The following is a 26134-nucleotide window of genomic DNA, read 5'->3' as shown; positions in this document are numbered from 1 at the left end:
GCTGAGACTTTTTAAAGAGCATGTGAGCATGACAAGTGTCTGTCCGCAACGAGTTAGATTTTGAAACTGCCTTGCAATCCAGTCCGGAACTCACAGCTTCAGCCGGGGGTAACAGACATTTGCCTGGGGTGTCGGTGTGTCTTTCTCCTCCCCCAACCGCCCCCACCCACCCACCGCCGTCGCCGTTGGAGGAAGAGCCCCAGGAGGAGCAGGGTGCGACGCGCCGCGCCCGCGTGTCAATGGCAGCCGCGCATTCTGGAAGAAGTTGGTTCTTGTCCTGAATACTTTTCCTTCGGTGCCCCGCCCCTTGAATCAGAAGCAGCTGTCTTCTCCTGCGGCTAGAGCCGGGAACGGCGGAGTTCGGGGCAGCTGTCAAAAACGAGAGGGGAGCCTTTTCTTCCCTGGGGTGGAGGAGGGGGCAGCCTTTTTCCATCTGTTGCAATTTCCTAACCAAACGCACACTCGCCAGGCGGAGGAAGAAAGGCCCGAAAGAGAAACCCGGGAGCCTGGCTGGTGCCGCCGCCGCCGCTGCCGCAGCCGAGCGAGGGATGCGGGCGGCGTGCGCGCAGCACTGAGGAAGGATCGGGTTTCTGGGCTCAGCCGCCCCCACGAGGGACGGGTGACAGCGGGCAGAGAGGCGCGGAGTGAGGCAGTGCAGCCCAAACGCTCGGTGCCGTCCTCCGCAACTAGAAGGTGCGGGGGAGGGGCGGAGGAGCCGCGGGGCGGGAGGGGGACGGGGCGGGCAGCTGGGGGCGGAGGCAGGACCTCCTGTACCTTCCCTCTTCGCCTCTCTCACTCTGACAGCGCCGAGGTACGCCGAGCAGGATCGGGGAACAAAGGAGAGGAGTGGGGAGGGGAGCGAGTTGGGTGAGGGAGAGTCCCCAGCCGGCTGCCAGAAGATCCCGGCAGGAGGAAGCCCAAGTGTCACTTGAATTCCACCCAAGGAGCGGGAGCCTGGGATCCGAGCGACTTGATTAGCAATAACGGCTGGAGCGCGTCCTACAAGTTACGGGAGAGTCGGCCGGGAAGGAGGACAATCGCGTGCCCCCTTTGCCCCCGCTCCTGGCCCCTCGAGACCCCCGCATCGCCTCGCGCTGGAAGGGGAACTCCAGAATGAAAAGCAAGAAAGGTAAGGCTTGGCGGGCTGTGACCGCCGTGGGCGCGGGTCCCGGGGAAACGTGCTCGCTGGGCCCCGCCGGGCTTGGGGAAAGAGTGACTTAGTGGACTTCTTCAGCCCGGGGCTCTCAGGCAGGAACGGCGGCGGTTCTCTTTGTTGAGGCTGCGTCTGAAATGGCAGTTGCTGTTTTCTCCTAGACACAACACGAGGGGCTGTTGTGGGGAGACGGGCCTCTCCACGCTGCTGGCACGTTGTCAAGAAACACGCTCAGCGCCTTGTTTGTGCGCCTCCCAAGTTTCATTGTCTCAGCCGACACCCCACGCTCCGCGGAGCAGCCGCGTGGCTTCTCGCTGGTTCTCCGTGTGGAGGTTTGGGCCGGGTCGTGGGGACCCCCGCCCCGATTCTCCCTGCCAGGACCGCGGAGCGGCGGCGCCTTTGTCTGAAAGTTGGGCTCCCGGGCCCCCACTCCCTCCCAGTTGGGCCCGGGCACTCTGTTCGCTGGGGATGGGGTGTTTTCAAAATCGAAGGAACGCGACCCTGGCCCCCAAACCGCCCTAGGGTGTCGGTAGCCTTGGAAAGCTGGACTTTTAAAAACTCCCAGTCTCTAGAAGTTTTCCCACGATGAGTTTGAGGCAAGATGAAGAGTTAGGATTGAGGGCGAGTAGCTTAAAGCGGCGTGTGGTCAGAATGAGTCCAAGTGTGACAAGCAGGCTTGGTTGTAAGGGCACAGAGTGAATCTGTCATTGTTTCCACGAAGCGTTCTGGAAGCGTTACAACTAAAACTTACCGTCAGTCTGGTTTAAAAACAAAATACACAGAAAGAGAAGAAGAAAAAAAAAAAAAAAACCCCACCGCCACGAAAGGTCAAAGAATGTTAACTCCCTTCTCAAGTTACTTTTGAGTCCCTGACTGGGAGGTACCCCGAACGTTCCGTGGTGCGCGAGAGTTGGCTTTTCTGTTGTGATTTATGTGGAGTGGTTCAAAACAGAAGTTAATCGCTCAGGGAAGCCAGCGCGGGGGCGGGGGGGGGGGGGCGGCTGCTGCGCATGCCCGGGAGCGTCCGGGAGTTTCTGTAACTCCACATTCTTTCAGACTCCGCCGGCGGATACCGTCAAATCCCAGTATTGTTAGGGGGGCAGCCTTCAGCCCAGGAGAGTTCCTTCGGCCACGTTTTCATCTGGGAGTCCTGTTCCTTTCATTCTGGGCCAGTGGCTTCAGAACACGCGGAGCTTCTCAACCCATGCTTTCCCAGTGAGAGTAAAATTAAATGTCAGAACATTCCTAGTAGTTGGTGGTAGTACTCCCAGCGAACCCTCCCCAACGGTCAGTGAGAACGTTGAGGGCTTAGAGGTTCGGATGTTTAACGGGACTCGGTAACAGACGCGCGCGGGGAGCGCCCGGCGTGGCGTCTGGAAGGCTGTGTCACCTCGCGGAGGACTGACGGGCATCACTTGGGGGGTTTGTTTATGTAGAGCGGTTCTTGGGAGCCTAAAGCAAGGCTAGGTTTCCGCCGGGGGCGGGCTCCCCCCATTGTTCGGGCTCGGATGGGGAAGGCGCAAACCTGCCTCGGGGGTCCTTCCCCGCGGCGCTCTCTCGTAGTCTTCCCCCGCGCCCCCCTCCCCGCCAGCGCTCCTCGGCCCTTCCCAGAGCCCCCCTCGAGTTTGTCCCCCCTTCCCAGCAAAGGAACTAGGCTGGGATCCCGAATACTCAGGGTCAGCGGCCCCGCCGCACCGGGTAAGGAGGTCCTGCTACCGAGCGCCGACTCATGGAAACAATGAAAGGTGACGTGTTGGAAGGGAAACTTTGCGACTGGTTCACAGCTTGTGCGGGGGAGCCGAGACTGCTGAGATTGCCCAGTTTCTTTCCCTTTTTAGGTTTTCCTGGCAAATCGTATTGACGGTGGGCAGACCCCTCAGAATGTTGAGAATACCAGCATCGTTTCTAGTTTCTTGTAATCTGAAACTCCTGAAGTCCTCTACCCGTGCATTTGGAGGGGCGATTTCGGTTGAGGCTGAGAAACTCGCTAGAACAAAAGCTTCCCTGGCTGTGCTCCCTCCCGGGCCCCTCCCTCTGTGGTCCTCCGGCGTCCTGCCTCCCCGCCCCTTTCCTCAAACTACCTTGGAGAGGGGGTCGCGTTGCGGGTCGGCTCAGCCAGGAGCCGGGAAGAAATCTGTCCTGCCTGGCTTTTGTGGGGTTGGACTGTTGTCTGTTTTATAAGTCTCTGAAAATCTGAAAAGTTTTTTTGAAAACAAAAGCACTTTAAAGGCAGTTGCAGGCCCGATATTTGGTAAGCCTGTTTTGTGATAATAGTGTCTCGTCTTTAGAAAGCCGAGAATATCAGAAAGTTCCCACCCTGCAAATGGATTTAAAACAAGCAAAGAAGATTGAGTGAGGAAAATCCCCGACGTCTTTTTGCTCATAGTCTCTGACAGTTTGGAATTCTTACTTTAGAACTGCTCTCCAGCTGGGTTCAGCCAAGCTCACCTTGGAGTTTGTGCCTGGGGTGTTAACTACCGTTCCGTGGCATCTCCTGAGATACTCTAATCAGAAAACTTGTTAGGTTAGGCTTCCTTTTTCCTATTTGTATACTTAAACTCTTCCTTCGATTATTCTAACTTCTAGATCCCTTTCTAGCCTCATCCAGGTATTTTTTAAAGTCCCAACTTCACAACCATGATTTCTGGCCTTTCCCGGCCACCCCCCAACCCCAGTTTCCATTAAGAAAAGATTGATTTCCCCAGCGGTGGGATCCATAGGCCATCTTGTGGCTTTCTAAACATTTCCTTGCATGTTGATGGAGTAAAAAAAGGCTTGTGAGCCCCCTCCCCCACCACCACATTTTTTAAAGTGTAAGCAGAGCAGGACCTTTGGAAAAAAGTGGTAACCGGGAAAGCTCTGTTACAATAGGAAATGAGTAACGTGGAAAAGTCTTTCTGTTTTTCCAAGCTGAGCCACAATCCGGAGGGAGAGTTTTAATGAAAACAGTCCTGACAGCAGCAAACGTGGTTTGCTGCAGTGAAGTATCAGCTGGTGTGGCCAAGGAACTTGAAGCCTTAACTTCCTGTTACTTCAGCTTTTGTGCCATACTGGAAATATTTGTTAAGAGGTCCAGAGGCCTGGCATTCATTTATTTAAATGAACTGAGAACAAAGTAAAGTCACTCTGCAGTTTAGTGTTGCTTAACTGAAACCTGCTTTTTGTGTGTCACTAACCTATTCTTGTCAAACTAAGCAAGCAGATCAAAGGGCAGGCTTCAGGGTTTTTTTTGTTTGTTTGTTTGTCTCAAACTCTTTTGTTATTATCAACTTACAGTTGGGAATTCACCGTTCACTGAGGAAATTTTCACACTTTTCTAGTTTAAAAGGGGGGAAAGGGATTATAGCCTCGAGAAGAATGTCTGGCTTTTCAGACGTTGAAGAGTTTAAACAAATTGCTTTATTCAAATTTGCCTTAGTCATTCAATTACTTGACACATTTTTTTAAATGTAGATTTCTTTATCAAAGTAAATGTAAAACAGGAACTCATTTCTAATTTCGTAAAGTATTTTATTAGTAGCGCTTTGCCCAAATTTCGATACAGGTTTTAAAAGTTTCTCCAATTTTCTACAGTGAAAGCAGTTTCAGTTTTAAATGTGCCTCTTTTTAAAAAAAAAACTTTTTAAAGCAGTTTAATGAAATCCTCTGCAAAAGGGAACATCAAATGCATGGCGGTTAAAACTTAGGATTCTTCTGTGCGGTTTATTGATGGCTGTTAAGCCTTGAGCTGAAGTGAATTTGCAAAATCATCCTACTCTTTTGTTAGAACTTGCTTTACTTTGTCTTTGGAAGATTCTTTTCTGTGGACACTCCCTCCAGCACCATCTGCCCCCTGCAGTCCAAAACTAAAAATGTGTCCCCAAGTAAAAGTCAGACTCAATTAACTGTGAACTAGCTCGTCAACAAATCTTGGAATGCATAGCTTTTTGAGTGTTAAAATGCTTTAAAAGGATGGTTTAAAAAATTTTTATAATGCATCGAATGGTTTATCACGACGTGGAGTATTTTTGTTTTTATTTTTTTATCAAGGTGAACCACTCTGAATTGCATCAACAAAGTTAGGAATGTTTTTTATGTTATTTTAAACTTTTTATCTAGAACTAGTGGTATTTTTCGAGCATGCGATTGTAATTCATTTACATTTTAAACATTCTAGATTGTCTTCAAATTGTATTTCTTTAGTCTTTCAGAGTTGCCAGTTGTCCTCTTTTGAAAGGGGGGAGGGTCCATAGCATTTGTAATTTAAATTTTTTAAAGTTCAAAATTACGTTTAAATGTTAAAGGGGCCAAGTCTGAATTTTTGTTGACCCCAGCCTATTATATGTGATGTAAATATTCTCTGTGGCTGTGAATTCTTAAAATTTCTGGTAGGATTAAAGTACTTACCGACAAAAGAGCATTTCCTCTAGGGGGTGCATATTCAGTCTTTGTCATGTAATATTTTAAGACTGAAGTCTACTTCTTGGTATGTAGTATTCTAGATTCTGATTAAACTGTCAGTTGAAAAGTATAGAAATTTTAAAAGTTTATTCAGTAGTAGCATCTTTTGTAAAAAAATATTTTTGTGTAACGAAACTGAAAACTTCAGTGGCTGTTTGTATTTAGTAAAAGGTGACCGGTGCTTTCCATTAAAAGTAGGTGTCTAGTTTTGGATAAATAAATGTAGGTAGCAATGAAAAAGAAATGACCATGGAGTTGGCAGAAAATTTTGAAATAAATTTTACCTTTAGAATACTAACTGGCTTGGAGACGCTTGGATGGCTCAGTCGGTTAAGTATGAGGACTCTTCATTGCAGCTCAGATCTTGATCTCAGGGTCATGAGTTCAAGCCCCTCTGTGGAGCCTACTTTAAAAAAAAGTATATATATACACACAGAGGCACATACTGGGTTAAGTGTTTGATTTTCCCTCCTTATATAAGTGGGAAAAAATGTATGATTCTGCCCTTTTATTTCCAGCTTTCAATGGAAGAAGGAGGCAGAGTAGCATTTAAAATGTACATTAGGACCCTTGGATTATTTTTCCTGAGTTAGCAATGACCTCAAGGAGAAGATTGTTAGATACATTCCATCTCCTGTAGCACCTTTCCTGTTCACATGTGACCCAACTATTCACTTCGGGTGCAGCGTTGCCTTCTCTGCTGCACTAGACTTTTGGGCATCATTCAAAAGGAATGTGAGAAGTTAAATTCTACAGGAAAGTGGGTATGAAAGGGCTCGTGACCATTGGTTGAGAATCTCTAACATGCCACCACTGGTGAGGTTACCGTTGAGACTTTGACATGTGCTCTGATACGTCAAGAAAGAAAACACTGGTACTTGGCTTGGCTCTCAGGAGTTAAGACAGTGTGGTTGTACACTAATGGCCCTAAGAGATAAGCTGTGCGTTGGTGCTCCCCTGATAAACGTGGTTGACACCGGCCTTTGTCCTTGACCAGGTGTTGTTGTGGCATCAGGCAGTGAGACGGAGGATGATGACAACATGGACATCCCTCTGGACCTCTCCTCCTCTGCTGGTGCAGGCAAGAGAAGGCGAAGGGGCAACCTTCCCAAGGAATCTGTGCAGATTCTCCGCGATTGGCTGTATGAGCACCGATACAACGCCTATCCCTCAGAACAAGAAAAAGCATTATTGTCCCAACAAACACACCTGTCTACACTACAGGTAAGGAAAAAGAACATGAGGTGTATGCATGGGGTTGGTTTCTTTTCCTTTCCAAAGACCTTTTATAGCATTCCTGTTAATCAAATCATTAAATGCCTCCCCACTCAAAAAAAAAAAAAAAAGAAGATTTTTCTATTGTAAACTTTATAGTACTAACTGGCTCTTTAGAGAAGCAGAAACACTTGACGGTCATCTGTCAAATAGCATTTTCTTTAATGCCTAAAAGGGCCTTCTTTTATGCACCAAACATAAAGAGGAGGTTAAATCTTCCTCTATTGCCCAGGAAACTGTTTTGATATTTAAACAAGGACAGAATTCAGTGAGGTAATTCATGTTGTGTCTGTTGACACAGTCATTTGAGCTGGGAAAAGTCAGTAACTGGGAGGAGTGGCCCTTTTCATACAGGAAAAGTTTTCCTGTAGTTGATTAACTTAAATGCTGGGGCAGTGGGTAATAGGTTAAAATGGGGGAGTGTTAAAGGGTGAACTTCCCTCCCTAAACTCATTTTCAGACATTTGAGAATTTCTATCCTTTTCTTCCTCCTGAAAAGGCTTAAGGATGATGAGATTAAAAAGGGAATTTGTATTAGAAGAGGAATAGGTTTATGGCAGGAAATAGCTGTCTCTCTTGGCGGAGCTCAAATACCTGGAAATAACTTTGGAAGTTCCGATAAGCCTTTTCATGCCTTCTTTACTGCCAAGAGAGAGATCAGTTAGGCATCCCACAGAAGGTTCTCAGAACGTGTTTGCCGAGTGTTAAAGCATACCCTTATGATTTCAGGTCTGTAACTGGTTCATCAACGCCCGCCGCAGGCTCCTCCCAGACATGCTGAGAAAAGATGGCAAAGATCCAAATCAGTTCACAATTTCCCGCCGTGGGGCCAAGATTTCTGAGGCGAGCTCTGTGGAGTCAGCCATTGGTATCAAAAACTTCCTACCGGCTCTAGAGGAGAGCCCATTTCATTCCTGTACAGCTGGACCAAACCCAGCCCTAGGGAGGCCGCTGTCCCCCAAGCCATCTTCCCCAGGATCAATATTGGCTCGTCCATCCGTGATTTGTCATACCACTGTGACTGCATTGAAAGACGTGCCTTTCTCTCTCTGCCAGCCAGTTGGTGTGGGACAGAACACAGATACACAGCAGATAGCAGCCAGCAGCTTCACAGACACCTCCCTCCTGTACCCAGAGGACACATGTAAATCCGGACCAAGTACAAATCCACAGAGCGGTCTTTTCAACACTCCCCCCCCTACTCCACCGGACCTCAACCAGGATTTTAGTGGATTTCAGCTTCTCGTGGATGTTGCACTCAAACGGGCTGCAGAGATGGAGCTTCAGGCTAAACTTACAGCTTAACCCATTTTCAAGAAGAAAAGTTTTCACAGGTGTTATTATGATTGCCGGGGTGATGGCAAGAGACGAACTGCATTATTTTATATATTTTTTTATTAATATTTGCACATGGGATTGCTAAAGTGAAGCTCCCTGTTACTGAGATGTCTTCAATGGAATATAGTCATTCCAAGAACTATAAACTCAAAGCTACTGTAGAAACAAAGGGTTTTCTTTTTTAAATGTTTCTTGGTAGATTATTCATAATGTGAGATGGTTCCCAAGATCATGTGATTTATTTTTTTCCCCTCTTTCTCTCCCCTTCCTTTTTTTTTGTTCTTTTTTTTTTTTTTTTTTTCTCCAGACTGTGCAATACTTAGAGAACCTATAGCATCTTCTCATTCCCATGCGGAACAGGATGCCCACATACTGTCTAATTAATAAATTTTCAATTTTTTTCCACACAAGTATGAATCTAGTTGATTGATGCTTTTTTTTTCATGATATAATAAAGTATTTTCTTTAAAATTTACTGTAATGCAGAGTATTTTGTTGAGGGAAGCACTTCTTAAAAATGAGTAGGAATATAGCACCCAATAAGCAGGAAGTTGGGGGTAGGGTGGAGTGTGAGTTAGGGGGGTGTCACGAGCTCTTTGAAGAACCGTGGACAACAAGCCAGTACGTATAAACAGGATGTGTGATATTTACTCTTGATAGGAGGCATAAGCAGGCCCTTAAATCTTGACTTAAAACTGCATGACAAGTTGAAATGATTCATTCCATCAGTGTTTAGCTAACCACTAAATCCCTTGGTGATCTGTCCTTCACATTTTGAGACATGGCCAGTATTGAAAAAAGGTCTCAAAGCACCTGATTAGGACTTGAGTTTTTAGAAGGAAACAACAACCCATGGGGTCCCTCTGTATTTCTCCCTCTTTCACGTCACTCTTTAAAATAAACTTTATCAAATGCTACAGTTGGGCCTCTACATTCACATACGATGTGAATCTGTACAGAAATCACCTCTGAAAACATTTTCTAAAATGATTAAAACAGTGGGGTTCTGTCAGCCATGAGACTGTGTGTTAGGTTTATTTTCTAAGGTCACAGCGGGTGAAAACTGGTGCCATACACAAGTGGAGTTTGTTGGGATAGACAATTACCTACGAGGCCAGGATAGTCAGAAGGGAATTGGTGGTGGTCCTTTCACTTACATGGTTGACCAGATTTGTCACATGCCACAAAACCATTCTTTGTTGTCATGCTTAGTATGAGGTTTCTTTGTTATTACAGTCCTGTTTTTTCCAGCCCTGCTCCAGCTAGGAACTGGCTTGAGTTTGAGGTAACATCAGAGCTTTAGTACTGTTTAAAGAATGTAGAAAAATTCACAGTTAAGTTTATCTAATTTTGTCAACTTCTTAAGAAAGTCCCTACCGTAGAAAGGGCTAAACTCAGACTTGTAAATAGAAAAGCAACACTGAGAAGTCAAGCAAAGAGGTGGAAGTCAAGTACGTGAGGAAAAGGTATGTGGTAGCCTGTGATGGGTGCTGCTATGAAGGGAACCTCAACCATGAGGGGGTGGCCCCACCTCAGGGTTGCAGAAGTAGATATAACCAGAAAAAGAACTAAAGTGAAGAAAAGGAAATATCAAATATAAATGAGATAAAGATGACTAAGACTCATTAACCTGCTCTAATAGCTAGATCAAAGACTGAAATTCTTTGAGTAGAGATAAGGGAAACCAGCAAATCCTGAAAGGTTTCCCTTGTTAAGATATTTAATTAATCATACTAGCAGGGAGAGAAAAGGTGCCATATGAGTGATTTAAAAGAAAAATGTCAAAGGTCAAATGAAACCCAAAAGTTTAAAAACAACAAAAGAGTCCTCCAAAATTGCCTGTGTTTTATTTGACTTTTTTTCTGTCTTGAGGTTCATAAAGATCCTGGTTGATAATAACGTGTGTAATAAATGTAAACCATTAAAAAACAGGTAAATATAATTGGAATGTGAAATATAAAAGACCATATAACTATCCATATTGCAGGCGAATAGAAATTAGGATACTGTTGGGTCTTGCTTTTTTTTTTTTTAAAGATTTTATTTATTTATCAGAGAGAGATAGACAGAGAGAGAAAGATCACAAGTAGGCAGAGAGGTAGGTTGAGGCAGAGGGAAAAGCAGGCTCCCTGCCGAGCAAGGAGCCCGATATGGGACTCGATCCCAGGACGCTAGGATCATGACCTGAGCCGAAGGCTGCTGCTTAACCAACTGAGCCACCCAGGCGTCCCGGGTCTTGCTTTCTTATCTAGCCTAACAATCTTTCCCTTTTTCTTGGTGTACATATTTGATTTATGGTTAATACAATTTTTTGTTAGCTTTTAGTTTTAATTCCAATTAACATACAGTGTTATATATATTTAATATAATTTTTGCTGTGTGTCTTCTGGGTTTTTCTCTGTTCCTCTGTCTTTTAGGTTAATTGAATATTTTTAGTGTTTCTTTTTAATTTTTCTATTAGCTTATGAGCTGTACTTTTTTTAATGGTTGTTCTAGGGATTAAAAAATATATCTTAAATTTACAACAATCTATTTAGGGTTACTATTACACGACTTCATACAAAATACTGTACCTTGCAACAGTATGCTTCCTTCCTTTCTTTGTTTTTTATATATAGTATAGTTAGTTACATAATAAATTAATTACAATGGTATAATTTTTGTTATAGGCCAGACCATGTCTCTTTAAAAATTCAGAGAAAAGAGGATATATATATAGTCTTGTATTTTTGTTAAATATTATCACTTCTGGTGCTCTTCATTCCTTCTTGTGAATCCAAATGACGTGTTATCATTTCTCTTCAGCTTAAAGAATTTCCTTGAGAACTGCGCAGGCCTGCCAGTGACAAATCATCTGTTTTTGTTCATTGAAAATGTCTTATTTTACTTTCATCTTTGAAGGACAGTTTCACTAAAGATCGAATTCTGGGTTGATGGCTTTTGCTTTTTGTTTTTTTCCATCACTTTAAAGGCATTTGTTTTCTGGCTTTTATTGTTTGGGATGAGACATCAATGGTCTCATTGTTCTCTTGTATACAATGTCTTTCTCTGGCTCTTTAATCTTTGGATTTTTGTAGTTCCACTATGATGTGCTTAGGTAGAGTTTTCTTTGTATTTATTCTGTTTGCATCTGTAAGTTGATGTTTTGTTTTGTTTTGCTTTTTTACCAAATTTGAGAAAATTTGGCCATTACTTATTTTGTTTTCTGCTGTCTTCTCTCTAGAACTTATGTAGATTTATATTAGATCACCTGACATTTCTCCGGGCTCTGTTTTTCTTCAGTCTTGTTTCTATTTATTTTTCAAATCGAATAATTTGTATTAAGTGATTTTTTTTTTAGGATTTTATTTATTTATTTAACTGAGAGAGACAGACTGTGAGAGAGGGAACACAAGCAGGGGGAGTGGGAGAGGGAGAAGCAGGCTTCCTGCTTTGCATGGAGCCTGATGAGGGACTCAATCCCAGGACCCTGGGGTCATGACCTGAGCCGAAGGCAGATGCTGAGCCACCCAGGCGCTCCTCTATTAAATAATTTTTTTAAAAAAGATTTTGTGGGGCGCCTGGGTGGCTTAGTGGGTTAAAGCCTCTGCCATCGGCTCGGGTCATGATCCCAGGGTCCTGCGATGCCCCTGCATCAGACTCTCTGCTCAGCAGGGAGCCTGCTTCCCCCTCTCTCTGCCTGCCTCTCAGCCTACTTGTGATCTCTCTCGCTGTCAAATAAATAAATAAAATCTTAAAAAAAAAAATAAAAAAGATTTTGCTTATTTACTTGAGAGAAAGAGCACAAGCAGGGTGGGGGTCAGAGGAAGAGGGAGAAGCAGACTGTGTTGAGCTGGAAGCCTGACTTGGGGCTTGATCCCAGGACTCTGGGATCATGACCTGAGCCAAAGGCAGATATTTAACTGATTGAACCACACAGGTGCGCCTGTATTAAGTAATTTTTAATTCACCAACTCCTGTGCTATCTCTTATATGCTACTGAGCCCATCCAATGAATTTCACTCAGTTATTATGTTTTGTACATGTATCATTCCCATCTGCTCCTTTTTTTATTATTTCTGTTTCTCTGTTGAGATTTCCCATCAGTTTATTAATTACAAGTATATTTTCTTTTTTTTTTTAATTTTATTTATTTATTTGACACAGATCACAAGCAGGCAGAGAGAGGGGGGAAGCAGGCCACCTGCTGAGCAGAGAGCCCAGTGTGATACTCAATCCCAGGACTATGGGATCATGACCTGAGCCGAAGACAGAGGCTTAACCCATTGAACCACCCAGACACCACACAAGTATATTTTCGTATAAGCTATTTATAATAGTTGTTTTAAAGTATTTGTTAATTCACATGTCAAATCAGTCAGTTTGCACTTCATTTCAGGAAGGATCACATTATTTTTTTGCTTGCCTAGTGATTTTTTTTTACTGGACATTTTGTTGGACATTATAGATAATACCTTATTAAGGATTCTGGATTCTGCTACATTCCTCTAAAGAGTGTTTTTTTTGTTTCTGTTTTTTGTTCCAACAGGCAATTCATTTGGCTGGACTGAAACTTCAACATCAGTCTTCCTTGTGGTAAATAGTAGCTCAAATGTCTGATCAGTTTTATCAGCTTCTAGCTGTTGCCTTTCAGTGGGCCCACTAGGATCTCCCTGCACAAGCGGACCAAGGATTTGGACAGAGTTTAGATTCAGAGTTAGGTTTGCTCCTTCTGCTGCGTCCTCCTTTGCAGGATTCCTCTTCTAACTTTCCATCTACCCTGCCAACTCCAACTCTGTCCTTAATATCTCAGGTCACTGAGGCTGCAGCTCTCTGCCACCTCTAGTGACAGAAGAGAGCCCTCAGGCATCAAGCCACAACTTGGATATTTTATTCCTTGAAGTTCCTTCATTTTAAAGGTAAACAACCCTCCAGTTTCTTCCTGCTGTTGTTCATTCTCTAGGCCTCCAATTAACTTTTTGTTTAATTTTTTGTTCACATTTTGCTGCTACTACCTGTAGGAAAGTTAGTCTGAAAAGAAATGACTCCGCCATTACTAGAAAGTAGAATTTTACTATAGTCACTTTTAAATGCTAAATCACGAGTTCTTACATTTATCTGCAAATTGGAATCACCTGGAAGGCTTAAAAAACCAAAAACAGGAGCTCCTAGGAGGCACAATTGGTTTAGTGTCTGCCTTTGGCTTAGATCATGATCTCAGGGTCCTGGGATCGAGTCCCACATCGGGTGCTCTGCTCAGTGGGGAATCTGCTTATCCCTCTCACTCTTACATTGCTCTCCCCCTTCTCCTCTCTCACCCTCTCTCTCTCAAATAAATAAAATCTTAAAAAACAAAACAAAACCAGGGAACCTGGGTGGCTCAAATGATTAAGGTCCGGTCCTAGGATCGAATCCCAAGTCCCGCATTGGGCTCCCTGGGAGCCTGCTTCTTCCTCTGACTCTGCCTCTCTCTCTGTCTCTCATGAATAAATAAATAAAATTTAAAAAAAAAAAAAAGAAAAACCTGCGGCTTGGCTTATTAGCTAGTTTCTCTACATAAGGAGAACACTAGGAGTTCTCTTTCCATACCTTAAAAAAATTGTTCTTTTGCTTTTTGTTGAGGTATTAGACAATTTTTGTAAGAAATATAATTTAGGTCCCCTGGGTGGCTCAATCATTAAGCATCTGCCTTCCGCTCAGGGCAAGATCCCAGGGTCCTGGCAGCTGGCTCCCTGCTGAGCAAGGAGTCTGCTTCTCCCTCTCACTCTGCCACTCCCCCTGCTTGTGCTCTCTTGCTTGTTCTCTCTCTCAAATAAATAAATCTTTAAAGAAATAAAGATAAGTAAATAAATGTAATTGGATGTAGAGTTATCATCTAGGTCAACTTAGCCAATTAGAGTTTAACATAAATTTGATATCAGACACTGGATTCGTATGTAGCATACGTACAGTCTATGCAACCTGTCAAACTAAGCTAGCAGCAAATAGACCTAATACTTCGGGAAGATAAACATGCATTTGTAGCAATGAAAAAATACAGTTTATCTCTGAAGACTTGTCCAGAGAGTAAAAAGCAACTTTCAGAAATCGGGTTTTAGGGGCGCCTGGGTGGCTCAGTGGGTTAAAGCCTCTGCCTTCGGCTCGGGTCATGATCTCAGGGTCCTGGGATCGAGCCCCATATCGGGCTCTCTGCTCCGCGAGGAGCCTGCTTCCTCCTCTCTCTCTGCCTGCCTCTCTGCCTAGTTGTGATTTCTCTCTGTCAAATAAATAAAATATTTAAAAAAAAAAAAGAAATCGGGTTTTAGGTCTCATTAAGCTCATTAAGAGAAGAATGTATCAAATCTTGACCTCTACCTAAAAACAGACTGCTGAGATGAGGGGTGTTTTGTTATTTTTTTTAAAGATTTTATTTATTTATTTACTTATTTATTTTTAAAGATTTTATTTATTTATTTGACACAGAGAGAGATCACAAGTAGGCAGAGAGGCAGGCAGAGAGAGAGGAGGAAGCAGGCTCCCTGCTGAACAGAGAGCCTGATGCAGGGCTCGATCCCAAGACCCTGGGATCATGACCTGAGCCAAAGGCAGAGGTTTAACCCACTGAGCCACCCAGGTGCCCCAAGATTTTATTTATTTATTTGACAGAGAGCTCAAGCAGGGGGAGTGGCAGGCAGAAGGAGAGGTAGAAGCAGGCTCCTGGTGGAGTATGGAGACCAATGAGCTCCATCCCAGGACCCTGGGAACATGATCTGAGCTGAAGGCAGATGTTTAACCAGCTAAGCCACCCAGACACCCCTGAGATGAGTTTTACTATTTAAAGGCCGAAAAAATAATAAATAATTTGTGGCTGAAGAAACAGTAGTAATTTGGGATGCCTGGGTGGCCCAGTCACTTAAGAGTCAGCCTTCGGCTCAGGTTATGATCCCAGAGTCCTGGGATCAAATCCCACATCGGACTCCTTGTTCAGCAGAGAGCCTGCTTCTCCCTCTGCCTGCTGCTGCTCCCCCTGCTTGGGCTCTCTCTCTCTCTGACAAATAAATAAAATCTTAAAGAAAAAAAGAAAGAGCAACAATTTATGGTTGGTGGTCACAGGAGGGCAGCTAATAAATGAGGGAAGCATGAAAAAGTGATGAGTACAGTAAAAGGTACTACAGGGTTTTCATCAAATGTCAAGGAAATAGTTTTTGAATAAAATGTTTTATAGACGTCAATAGAATGTACAGCTTTTGAAGCGCTGTACGGTTGACTTGCAAATGAAATCAAATTCCATGGTGGGAATTTACTCAGACGTAGAGAGAACGTATATAGACACAGACATTTAACTGAAGAACATACAGGTTAGGAAAAGGAAACCATGGAGGGGTTTCAAGATCAATTTTTGTGGGGCGCCTGGGTGGCTCAGTGGGTTAAGCCTCTGCCTTCGGCTCAGGTTGTGATCCCAGGATCCTGGGATCGAGTCCCGCATCGGACTCTCTGCTCGGCAGCGAGTTGGCTTCCCCTCTCTCTCTGCTCTGCCTCTCTGTCTGCTTGTGATCTCTCTCTCTCTGTCAAATAAATAAATAAATAATTTAAAAAAAAAAAGAATAACCCTTTAAAAAAAAAGATCAATTTTTGTTTTGGAAATTTGATTTACTCCATTGATTCTGTGACAAGTCAATGTGTATCACCTTGGGTAACATTTCTCCGCACCCCACCCCCAGCTTATGTGTATGGTAAATCTCCACAATCTGGAACATTACTTATTTCCAATTCTCTAATCAATGGTCCTCCAATTGTAATGTTTTCTATAAATGTATCATCTATAAACCCAATGTTGCAATGAAAAATGTGAGATCAATGAGAAAAGGAAAAGAAACAATATTTACTGAACATTTTATGTGATTTATTTCATTAGTATTACATTTATCGAACAGTTTATGTACCTGTCTCATTTAGTCCTCACAATTCTAGTGAGAGATGTTATTCCCATTATGTAGCTAAGGAACCTGAGGCTCATCCAAGTTCAAGTTGGCTGTGGTTACAGGCTAATAGAGCCCACATTCACTAGGCGATTCTGCAAGCTCCCTCTCCTTCCACACGCGATGCCTGAAATGAAACAACTTGGACCTGTCCCGTTTTTATCATTCTGTTGATCAAAAAAGATTTGTTGGTTGTTTTGGCAGATGATCACATTCAAGTTTTATTTTCTAAGTACCTCTATTTTTCTGCTGTCTATCAAGCTCCCTGCCATCCCCCTTGGTTTACCCTTTGGCCACCTCTGCTTCTCAGGGAGACTTGATTTCCTAAATCCTATGGCTGGCCAGAGCCTGAAATCATGAACTCTCCAATGCCAAGAAATCTGTTTTGTAGCTTCTCTGTGTGAGTCTTAACACCTAATCTCTGATTCACTGAATTTCATTTCCCTTTCTAAGTATCAGCTTTCAGAGCCTGCAACCTTGGGGCTACTCCTTTTTTCAGTACATGTCTGGGGGGGTGTTTTGTTTTTTGACTCAGAGAAACTTTAGACCTATCCTAGTGTATCTCATTACTCTGTGCTGCTCCTTTTAATTTCCTCAGTACAGAAATTATCTTTGGGGGAAACTGTATTTTCCCAAATAGAGATGAGGGGCTGCCTTGGACTGAAGGCACCGCTTCAAGAAGTAACACTTTTAAAAGGAAAGTGAAGATTTATGACAGTGCCTTTCCACTCTTCTCTCCTCCAACCCCAAAATATTACCTTTTTTTGAAACAAGTCCATGTAAGCTGATTAGAGCCAGAGGTCCTAAATGGTATACACCTGGGGGCAAAGATCGGCTTTAAAATAAATACCACCAAGCAAAGAAAACAAAGCAGAGCATTATTTCCCTTTCAGAGACCTCAGCTACAGCAGGAAAAAACTCTGTGCAAGTTTTATAATGGACTGTCACCTCCAAGCTTGACTCAAAGGTCGACTTTATTTGGTGAAATGTGTTGCTATTCACAGGCAGGTGCTGCCCTGCTTTCGCCAAGTCCCTGTTAACTTGAACCTGCCGAGGTACCTTTGATCAACTCCCTGAGAGCCTTACGGGTTTCCAGAGTTGGCTCCGGAAACATCAAAAGAACTGTAAAGCAGACTCTAATCTCGGCCTTCCTGTTTCTGTGTCTGCCCACTGGGTTCGCATAATAGCATGTTTTCCTTGAAGGGCGTTTTCCTCGATTATACTGACTGTCACAATGTCAAACCTGCATCCAGGTATGGGGAGGGGTCGCTTTTTGTAACTCGATCTTTGCAACTGGAGAGTCAAGGAGGGTTCTCAGGCTCTTTTGAGATGACATTTATGTGATGATGTAAATCAGTGCCTGCTGGCCTGGTGCTGGAAGTAACCAGAAGATCCACCTTGGTTTAGGGGAATTCTGTTAGCGGGAAAGCAGCTAGGAAGTGCAACATGTTCTGTCCATGAAGACGACACCCAGACCACAGTTCTGGGTATTATGAACTGGGCCTCAGACAGTGGATTGGGTGTTCTAAGTTACAAACAGCACTGTCCCTTACCAAGGGATCCTGAGTGTATTACCAGCTCAAAACTGAATGGTCAGATAACATCCAGTCTTCCTCTTTTTAAAAAAATTGGTGTCTCACCCTTTGGCACTCAACTACAGGTCAATACGTGTCCTTGGGCTCCATTTCTCTTTCAAAGCCCATACAATTTTGGCTGCCAAGATTTTGTGCCTCTGCATTTGGATTTTTTTTAAAATGCTTTTTAAAAAAAAAAAAAGATTTTATTTATTTATTTGACAGAGAAAGACACAGCGAGACAGGGAACACAAGCAGGGGGAGTGTGAGAGGGAGAAGCAGGCTTCCTGCCAATCAGGGAGTCTGGTGTGGGGCTCCATCCCAGGACTATGGGATCATGACCAGAGCCTAAGGCAGATGCTTAACAACTGACCCACCCAGTCTCCCTGCTTGGTGTTGGTTTTTTTTTTTTTTTAAGATTTTATTTATTTATTTGACAGATATCACAAGTAGGCAGAGAGGCAGGCAGAGAGACAGAAGAGGGAAGCAGACTCCCTGCTGAGCAAGGAGCCAGATGTGGGGCTCGATCCCAGGACCCTGGGACCATGACCTGAGCCGAAAGCAGAGGCTTAACCCACTGAGCCACCCAGGCACCCCTTGTTTTTTTGTGTTTTGTTTTGTTTTGTTTTTGACATTGCATTGAGAGGTGTTTTGGAACTGGGGCCATAGGTCAAAGACAATTGAACTTGTGAAGCTCCAAGCAAGTTAGCCAGCGTCTCGCTAAACCTGGATGTCACCTCCAAATTTGGTATTTAAAAATAAATACCTAAAGCAGAAACCCTTTAGAGCAAAACAGGTTGGCCTACAAAGATATGCGGTTGTTGCATGTTAGATAAACGGGACCTACCTCCACACACCCACCATTCCCTAGGCCGGGTTCAGAGTCCTGCTTCCACATGCCTCAGGCCAGGTAAATGCTCCAAATCCTGCTGCTGCCTTTGATCTTGTCTGGCCAGGCCCCACCCCACCTATTCTTCCCACTTCCTGGCTGCCTTTCTCCCTGTCTTACGATACCAGCCGGTCCATTTCCTTCCCCCACTTCTTGTGTGCTGTCTTCCTTCCTTTTCTCTTATTATACAAGGAAGTTGTGTGAAAGCTTCAGAAATGGGTTGTAGGCTGGAGAGAGTGGTGGCCCTTCTACTGAAGATGACGTAATCCTCTCTCTCTCTCTCTCTCTCTCTCTTTACCATGGGCATCCCTCTTGCAAAGTTCAAAATAACACCGTTTCCTCCTTACGAAGGGCCTGACCCATCCAGAGGGATTTGCTTTCTCCTCCTTCTGGGTTCCCTTAAGGAAAACACTCTGAGGGGCGCCTAGGTGGCTCGGTGGGTTAAAGCCTCTGCCTTTGGCTCAGGTCATGATCTCAGGGTCCTGGAATGGAGCCCTGACCCGGGCTCTCTGCTCAGCGTGGAGCCTGCTTCTCTCTCTCTTTCCGCCTACTTGAGATCTGTCTGTCCAAATAAATAAATAAAATATTAAAAAAAAGAAAAACACTCCGAAAAGATCTCATTTTGCCTTTTGTGCTTATTTGTTGTTGTTCTCATGAAAGATGTGAAATTTATGATGACCGTGGAACAGAAACAGAGGTATACTTTTTCATTTTCTTGGAGGCAGAAGGACTTTACTGGATCATTTAGACGAGATGCGAACACTGGGTTCCTCTCTTAACCTTTTCAAGTTACATGACCTCTCCAAGCCTTAGTCCCCTCATTTCCTTGTTTATCTTCTAGAGAATGTTTTTAAGTTACCACAGTCGGTCCTTTCTAGAAAAAATAACCTGTTGAATAGAATCTCATTTGTCTATTCTTGGATGTCTTGCTTTTGCTTCATTCCCCAGTTACTCAAGGACGGTATCTCTCCTTCAACTCTGTTCTTTGCTCTTTGCTCTCCTTTTCTCTTTCTTTATCCCCCTTTTTTGTTTGCCAGCTTCTCATAAAGGACATTATGAAGGATACAGATGAACAACCAGGTGAAGGGGTAATGGGTGAGGTCCAGAAGAGGGGAGGGGAGTGAAGGAGCTTCTGTCCCCCCAACCTGCAGTGTGCCCCCCCCACCCCACCCCGCACTGTGCACGGATGTCTTCACCAACTTACAGGGTTCTTGCCTTTTCTGACTTTGATACACTGAGCTTGACTTCAGAAGAACTAAGTATTGTACTAGGCCCCATAACACTAGCTTCTCCAAACTGGTTTTCTCACCAGTAAAGCAAAGGATAGGGTGATGTAAATGATCAGGCCCGCCTCTGAAAGCACTAACTTCTAAGGACATAAACAATAATACCTATAGATCTAATAACAATGTAGTTTCTTCAAAATCAGTAAAAGGTCCACAAAATACTGATAATCATAAGTTTAAGTAAAAGATTGTGTGACAGAATGCAAGTAAAAAGTTTACGACTGGAGGTGTCTTCCCTGGGCAAAACTATCGGGGATTATAAACTTTAGGGATGATACTTCCACTCAGGGAGGAGAAGAGCCTACATTCAACTATTTGCCTGGGTGGCTCAGTGGTTAAGTGTCTGACTTTGGCTCAGGTCATGATCCCAGAGTTCTGGGATCAAAGTCCCGCCTCCGGGCTCCCTGCTCAGTGGGAAGATTGTTTCTCTCCCACTCCCTGCTTGTGTTCCCTCTCTCGCTGTCTCTCTTTCTGTCAAATAAATCACTAGACTCTTTAAAAAGATAATAAACTATTAAATTGGAAAAGCCAAGTGATTTGTTTTGTTTCAGTGAGGCAGCAGAGTGAGGAGAGGACAGAATGGGCTGCAGCCCTGAGAGGGAGGTAGAGGTGAGCAGAGGCGGGCAGAGTGCCAGGGCTGCCCAGTTGTCATGTCTCTTCTCCACTGCAGACAGAAGTGGGGAGGAGCTCAAGGATTTCCTGAAGACTACAGGCCTCCAGGAAAACCCGTAGTCGATTAGGAAAATGACTAAAATTCTAAACTGAGTGAGAGGTCAGAGGGGTATTTGGAAACCAGGTAGGAAAGAACCTTATGACTTCAGGGAGCAAAAATGTGGAATCTTGGAAGTTAGGATGTAGTGCTTTTAAAACTGAGCTGTCCCTTCAGAGTAGCTGGGCAACAGACAACACCGGAGCACAGAGAACCTTGACTTTGTGCTCAGGACTCTGGGAGGCAAAGGTGGAGGGGCAGTGTTTGGGGAGTGCTGGAGCCAGCTGGCAGGAATAGAGCCCTGGGAAGCCAGGGAAAGAGATACCAGGTTCTACTTCAGGCTGTGCTTTGGAATCTTCTGGCAGGGAGCTTTGAAATGCAGGTATCTGGGCTCCAGCCAGGGCCAGCCCCATTAACTTAGAGGGCCCAGTGCAAAACACACATGTGGGGCCCCTTCAAAGAACAAGAAAAAAAGCACGATGAAAGCTACTAAAATCTAATGTTTCTTCCTTCTGTTCACCTGTCATGGTGTTTTCCACTTGCTATCTAATGTTTCAAGTAAAGAAAAACTACAATTTTACCTTATTAGCATGAATTTTTACCACTCATCTTTATATCACAAATGCCAGTTTTATTTACTTTTCTTCATTTATTTTTTAAAACATGTTATTTCTTTATTTCACACAGAGAGAAAGTGCTCGCACAAGCAGGGGGGAGGGGCAAGCAGAGGGGGAAGCAAGTCCCCACTGAACAAGGAACCTGATCCCAAGACCTGGAGATCATGGCCTGAGCCAAAGGCAGACTCCTAACTGACGGAGCCTCCCCGGCGCCCCACAAATGGTAGCTTCAGATGGAAGTATAAGAGCATGAAACATATGCAGAATCACCTAAATCACACCGTTTCTGTTTCGTAGTTTGTACACTCATATATATTTCGTTGTAGCGAGAATAGTGGGAACAGAGCGTAAAAATAACCAAACGTTATTTGTTGTTTTTCACTTCTTAATATGCCCACATCCTACCGACATTCTCTATCTTTGGCTTCCTGAGCAAGAAAGGACTGAAAGGAGAAGGAACTACGGATCTCCCTTCCTTTCCCTTTCCTTTTGTATCACCATCTTCGAAGTAAGTGGTTGGCTGGGGCGCCTGGGTGGCTCAGTAGGCTGAGGGACTGACTCTTGGTTTCAGCTCCAGTCACGAACTCAGCCCTGCATCAGGTTCTGAGTACAGTGCCGTGTCTGCTTGAGATTCTCTCCCTCTCCCTTTGCCCCTCCTCCCACTTGTATGTGCTCTCCCTTTCTCTCTCTCTAAAATGAAATAAATAAATAAAATCTTCAAAGCAAGTGGTTGGCTATTATAAGGAAGTAACGAGAGCAAGAGAAAACCTGATAGCAGTCCTTGTTCATTCATGATTCTGAGAATGCCATTGCTTGCTTTCTGGCTCGAAGAGGAAGGATGCTTCTTGAGGGTGAGCCCCTCCAGTTACTCAGTCGTAGACCTGGCACCCTATCTGGCATCTATTTGGAGTCTGCCCAGTCTCTTGCTATCTCCAGTGGGGATCTCCTGTGAGTCCACTGAAATCCTGTGCTCCTGGGACATGGGATTGCACACTCCATGAGAATGAGCCAGCAAGGACACACGTGACACCTAACTCTTCAGCTTATGAACATTCACCACTGTCCCTTTGGACTTCACCTCCAAAACACAAATACAAAGGTATAATTGTTTTGGTTTTTTTTTTTTTTTTTTTTTTTAAAGATTTATTTATTTATTTGACAGAGAGAGAGATCACAAGTAGGCAGAGAGGCAGGCAGAGAGAGAGGAGGAAGCAGGCTCCCTGCAGAGCAGAGAGCCCGATGCGGGGCTCGATCCCAGGACCCTGAGATCATGACCTGAGCCAAAGGCAGCGGCTTAATCCACTGAGCCACCCAGGCGCCCCACAAAGGTATAATTGTTAAGAATTTCAAGTTGGGGGGCATTTAGGTGGCTCAGTCGGTTAAGCATCTGCCTTCCGCTCAGGTCATGATCCCAGGGTCCTGGGATGGAGCCTGCCCTGCATCAGGCTCCCTGCTCAGCAGAGAGCCTGCTTCTCCTTCTCCTTCTCCCTCTCCCACTCCCTCTGCTTGTGCTCTATCTCTCTTAAATAAATAAATAAAATCTTTAAAAAAAAAAAAGAATGTTAAGATGGTTATAAAAAAGCAATAAACCAAGCACAGGGCTCTCCTGAGCATGGAGCATGTCCACGTCCATATTTCCCACCCTAGACTTTATTTCTAACTTGGAAGTTACCGGATTCTATGGCCAGGACCCCTAACATGAAGGCAAGGTGAGGGAAGTGAGGAAGAGCCAGGTTCCATCAAAGTTGCTAAAGGTCTGGGTGAAGAGACAAAGGGAATTCCGGGTTCCCCTTCCTTTCTCCTTTCTTCTGTGTCCTCATTGTCGGTGTGTATTCACCACAACTTAGCCACAGACCAGCAGTGGAGAAGCTCCAAACAGGTACCAACATTTTGTAATGCTAAGAATTGAAGAGAGGTGGGACCATGTGTGGCTTTAGTGAGGGATATATCCCTCCTCCCACCATGCCTTTTGCCTTCAACTCTTGGAAGTCAAAGGACCATGAAAGCAGCCAGGCTGAGGTCAGGGGCTTACCTATTACACCCCCAAAAATGAAACCCTGTTCTAGATCCACTGTTGTTTATAATCAAATTCAGCCAGATCAATCCTAAGCCCCACATATAGGAAATGTTGAAGAATACTCTGTTCCTGCTCTCAAAGCCAATGTGTACTTTACCTTGTATTCAGACCCCCACCTAGATGAGGCAGTATCCAAACTAGTTTTTGCACCATCTTTTCTGGAAATGGAAATTTGAGATAAGATTGCAGTTCACAAAGGTAGTGCTTTCAGGAGAAGATTGCCTAAGTCTATTAACATGAATGATAAATTGCTTGCATGGATTGAGAAGTATCCAAATGATTTGGTAGCACAATATTTCTCAATCCTTTCTTCCCATGGCAGACACAGAAAGCGGTCACATTGTGTAGCATGTACAGCTAGGCTCAGCTCAGGGCTGGAGAGCGTCCATGGGAACTCCAGTTGCCTCCAACCTTGCCTGGGGCTCCAAGGCCTGCTGAGCACTCAATGTACCTTACCTAACCACTCCACAGGCTGCAGCACCCAGCATGGGAAGCTCTGCTGAGGTAACACTTATTGGATCCTTCCCAAAAGTCATTACCCGTTTCTAGTTTCTAATGGCATACATTTTCCATTTCCGGAGGATTAAGGAAGAAGTGGTTATTCCTGACCTGTAGAGGTGAGCATAGGACATGAGATAAGTCAGTTGGTAAACCTATTCCCCAGGCCTCAGGGACCGGGTGGGGCATTGCCCTTCATCAGTCCAATCAAATGAAACTCATGCCTAGAATGCTGGGACAAAACAATGCCTCCTCTTTTGGACACCATGTGTGTGGAGGTGAGACCACCGCTATGTCCAGTGAGCCATCATGACAGAAGCCAGGTAGAGGACGTCAACGCTTGGAAGAGGGCCCAGCAAGTGAATGGAGTCCAGGACCCCGATTCTTCACAAACTTCTAGATGATTCCAGACCTGAGGCTTATATGGTTTTTAAACTTAGCACTTATGGGAACCAACAAAATAATTTTGTAGTTTAAACCAGGTCTAGTTACCTTTCCTCTTAATTGTAACTGGCTGCGTTCTAACAGGTTCCGATTCTCCTGCGCATCTAATACTGATACACCTCCAGCAAGCACTTCGAGTTTTTCAGTAGCAGTAAGGAAAAATCTATCCAGATTTCCATCTATACCGAATTGTTGTTTAAAGTATCCATTTGATGGGGCGCCTGTGTGGCTCAGTCAGTTAAGTATCTCCCTTCAGCTCAGGTCATGATTTCAGGGGCCTGAGATCAAACCCCAGGTCGGGCTCCCTACTCAGCGGGAAGCCTGCTTCTCCCTCTCCCACTCCCCCTGCTTGTGTTCCCTCTCTCATTGTGTCTCTCTCTGTCAAATAATAACTAAAATCTTAAAAAAGAAAAAAAAGGCGTATCCATTTGAAAGATGTTTGGCCAGAGTTAGACCCACTGTCTCTGACCATGAGTGCAGTGAAGTGAACTGGGCTCTGCAGGAAGCAGATCCGTGACACCGGCCAGTTGGCGAGGCTTACGAACCAACCGAGTTAAAACCACTCGTGCTGTGACACACCACAAGCTCCAGAAGATGTTGGGGTGACTTACCACAAAGGATTCTAGAAGCAGAATAGGTTTAGGGGCTTCTAAAAGTGTATTGGCTACCATTTTAGAGACAGGAGACCAGCCTTTAATAGCTGATTCTATAGGTTCCTGGCTCCAAGACCTTGTCTGAGCCTCAGTCTCTTCTCTTATAAAGTTGGAATAATCTACTTTATCTGCCTGACAGAGATTTTGTAAGGATAAATGAGATAGTGGGTGCTGATGTGCTTCCTAAACCATAGACGTTGTACGGGCACGGCGCATTACTGGTAAAGCAATATTTATTTATTTAAAAAAATTTTTTGGTAGAACATTCTTTAAAGGCCTGTAGACACTCACCAAAAAGTAACTCACTCATCCTTTCTTTCCTATCTTAGAGTACTTAGTATTATGTGATAATATTTTATTTTGGGGGGAATTGTGGTAAAATACATATAACATAAAATTTACCATCTTAACCTTTTTTTTTTTAAACTGGGCTGCATGCCCAGCACAGAGCCGCATGTGGGGCTTGAACTCACAACCCTGAGACTGAGACCTGAGCTGAGATGAGGAGTTGGACACCTACCCACTGAGCCACCCAGTTAACCATTTGTCAGTGTGCAGTTCTGTGGAAATACGTGCATTTGCGCTGTTGCGCAACTATCACCATCATCCATCTCCAGAACCCATCTTGCAAAACAGACACTCTGTCCCTATTAGGCAATAACTTCCCATTCTCCCTGCTCCAGCCCTTTTGAGCCAGCATTTTACTTTCTGTCTCCATGAATTTGACTATTAAGTTAGTCACTTAGGCGAAATCATACAATATTTGTCCCTTCCATGACTGGCTTATTTCACTTAGCATCATGTCTTTAAGATTCTTCCATGTTGTAGCATGTGACAGAATTTCCTTCCTTTTTTAAAAGGCTGAATGAACAGTTTGTTCATTTGTTTGCCTGTTGATAGACATTGGATTGCTTCTACCTTTTGGTTATTTAGAATAATGCTTCTATGGATGTGGGTGTAACAAATACCTCCTTGGGACCCTGTTTTCCATTCTTTGGCTATATACCCAGAAGAAGAATTACTATATCATACGGTAATTCCATTTTTAATTTTCTGAGGATCTATCACACTGTTTTTGAGTGGTTATGTAGCATTCCATATTCCCGTGTGCAATGCACAAGGGTCCCAGTTTCTCCAACATCCTCATGAACATTTGTTAGTTTCTGTTTGTTGATAGCCATCCTAATTGGCAAGAGTGGTGTCTTGTGGCTTGGACTTGTATTTCCTAATGACTAGTGATGTTG

At 44.2% G+C, this 26134-nt stretch overlaps 1 protein-coding gene across 2 annotated transcripts; it reads left to right on the top strand.

Annotated features, from left to right (window-relative positions):
- The first annotated feature begins 435 nt into the window (after positions 1 to 435).
- Positions 436 to 8643, top strand: TGIF1 (TGFB induced factor homeobox 1). 2 transcript variants are annotated; one of them, XM_046026010.1, is made up of 4 exons: positions 436 to 693; positions 945 to 1129; positions 6591 to 6817; positions 7598 to 8643. In XM_046026010.1, the coding sequence occupies exons 2-4, from the start codon at positions 1114 to 1116 to the stop codon at positions 8171 to 8173; spliced, it is 819 nt and encodes a 272-aa protein (XP_045881966.1). In that variant the 5' UTR covers positions 436 to 693; positions 945 to 1113; the 3' UTR covers positions 8174 to 8643. The 2 variants fall into 2 exon arrangements, with proteins under 2 accessions (XP_045881966.1, XP_045881965.1); XM_046026009.1 differs by having other exon boundaries at positions 805 to 1129.
- The last annotated feature ends 17491 nt before the right edge of the window (positions 8644 to 26134 follow it).

The sequence above is a fragment of the Meles meles genome, chromosome 12 (genome assembly GCF_922984935.1).
Source record: "Meles meles chromosome 12, mMelMel3.1 paternal haplotype, whole genome shotgun sequence".
Lineage (NCBI taxonomy): Eukaryota > Metazoa > Chordata > Mammalia > Carnivora > Mustelidae > Meles > Meles meles.
This window is presented reverse-complemented; position numbering and strand designations above follow the sequence as displayed.

Coding starts and splice junctions, on each gene's coding strand:
- TGIF1 (XM_046026010.1), top strand. Junction 6,818..7,597: donor CACACCTGTCTACACTACAG/GTAAGGAAAAAG, acceptor TTATGATTTCAG/GTCTGTAACTGGTTCATCAA.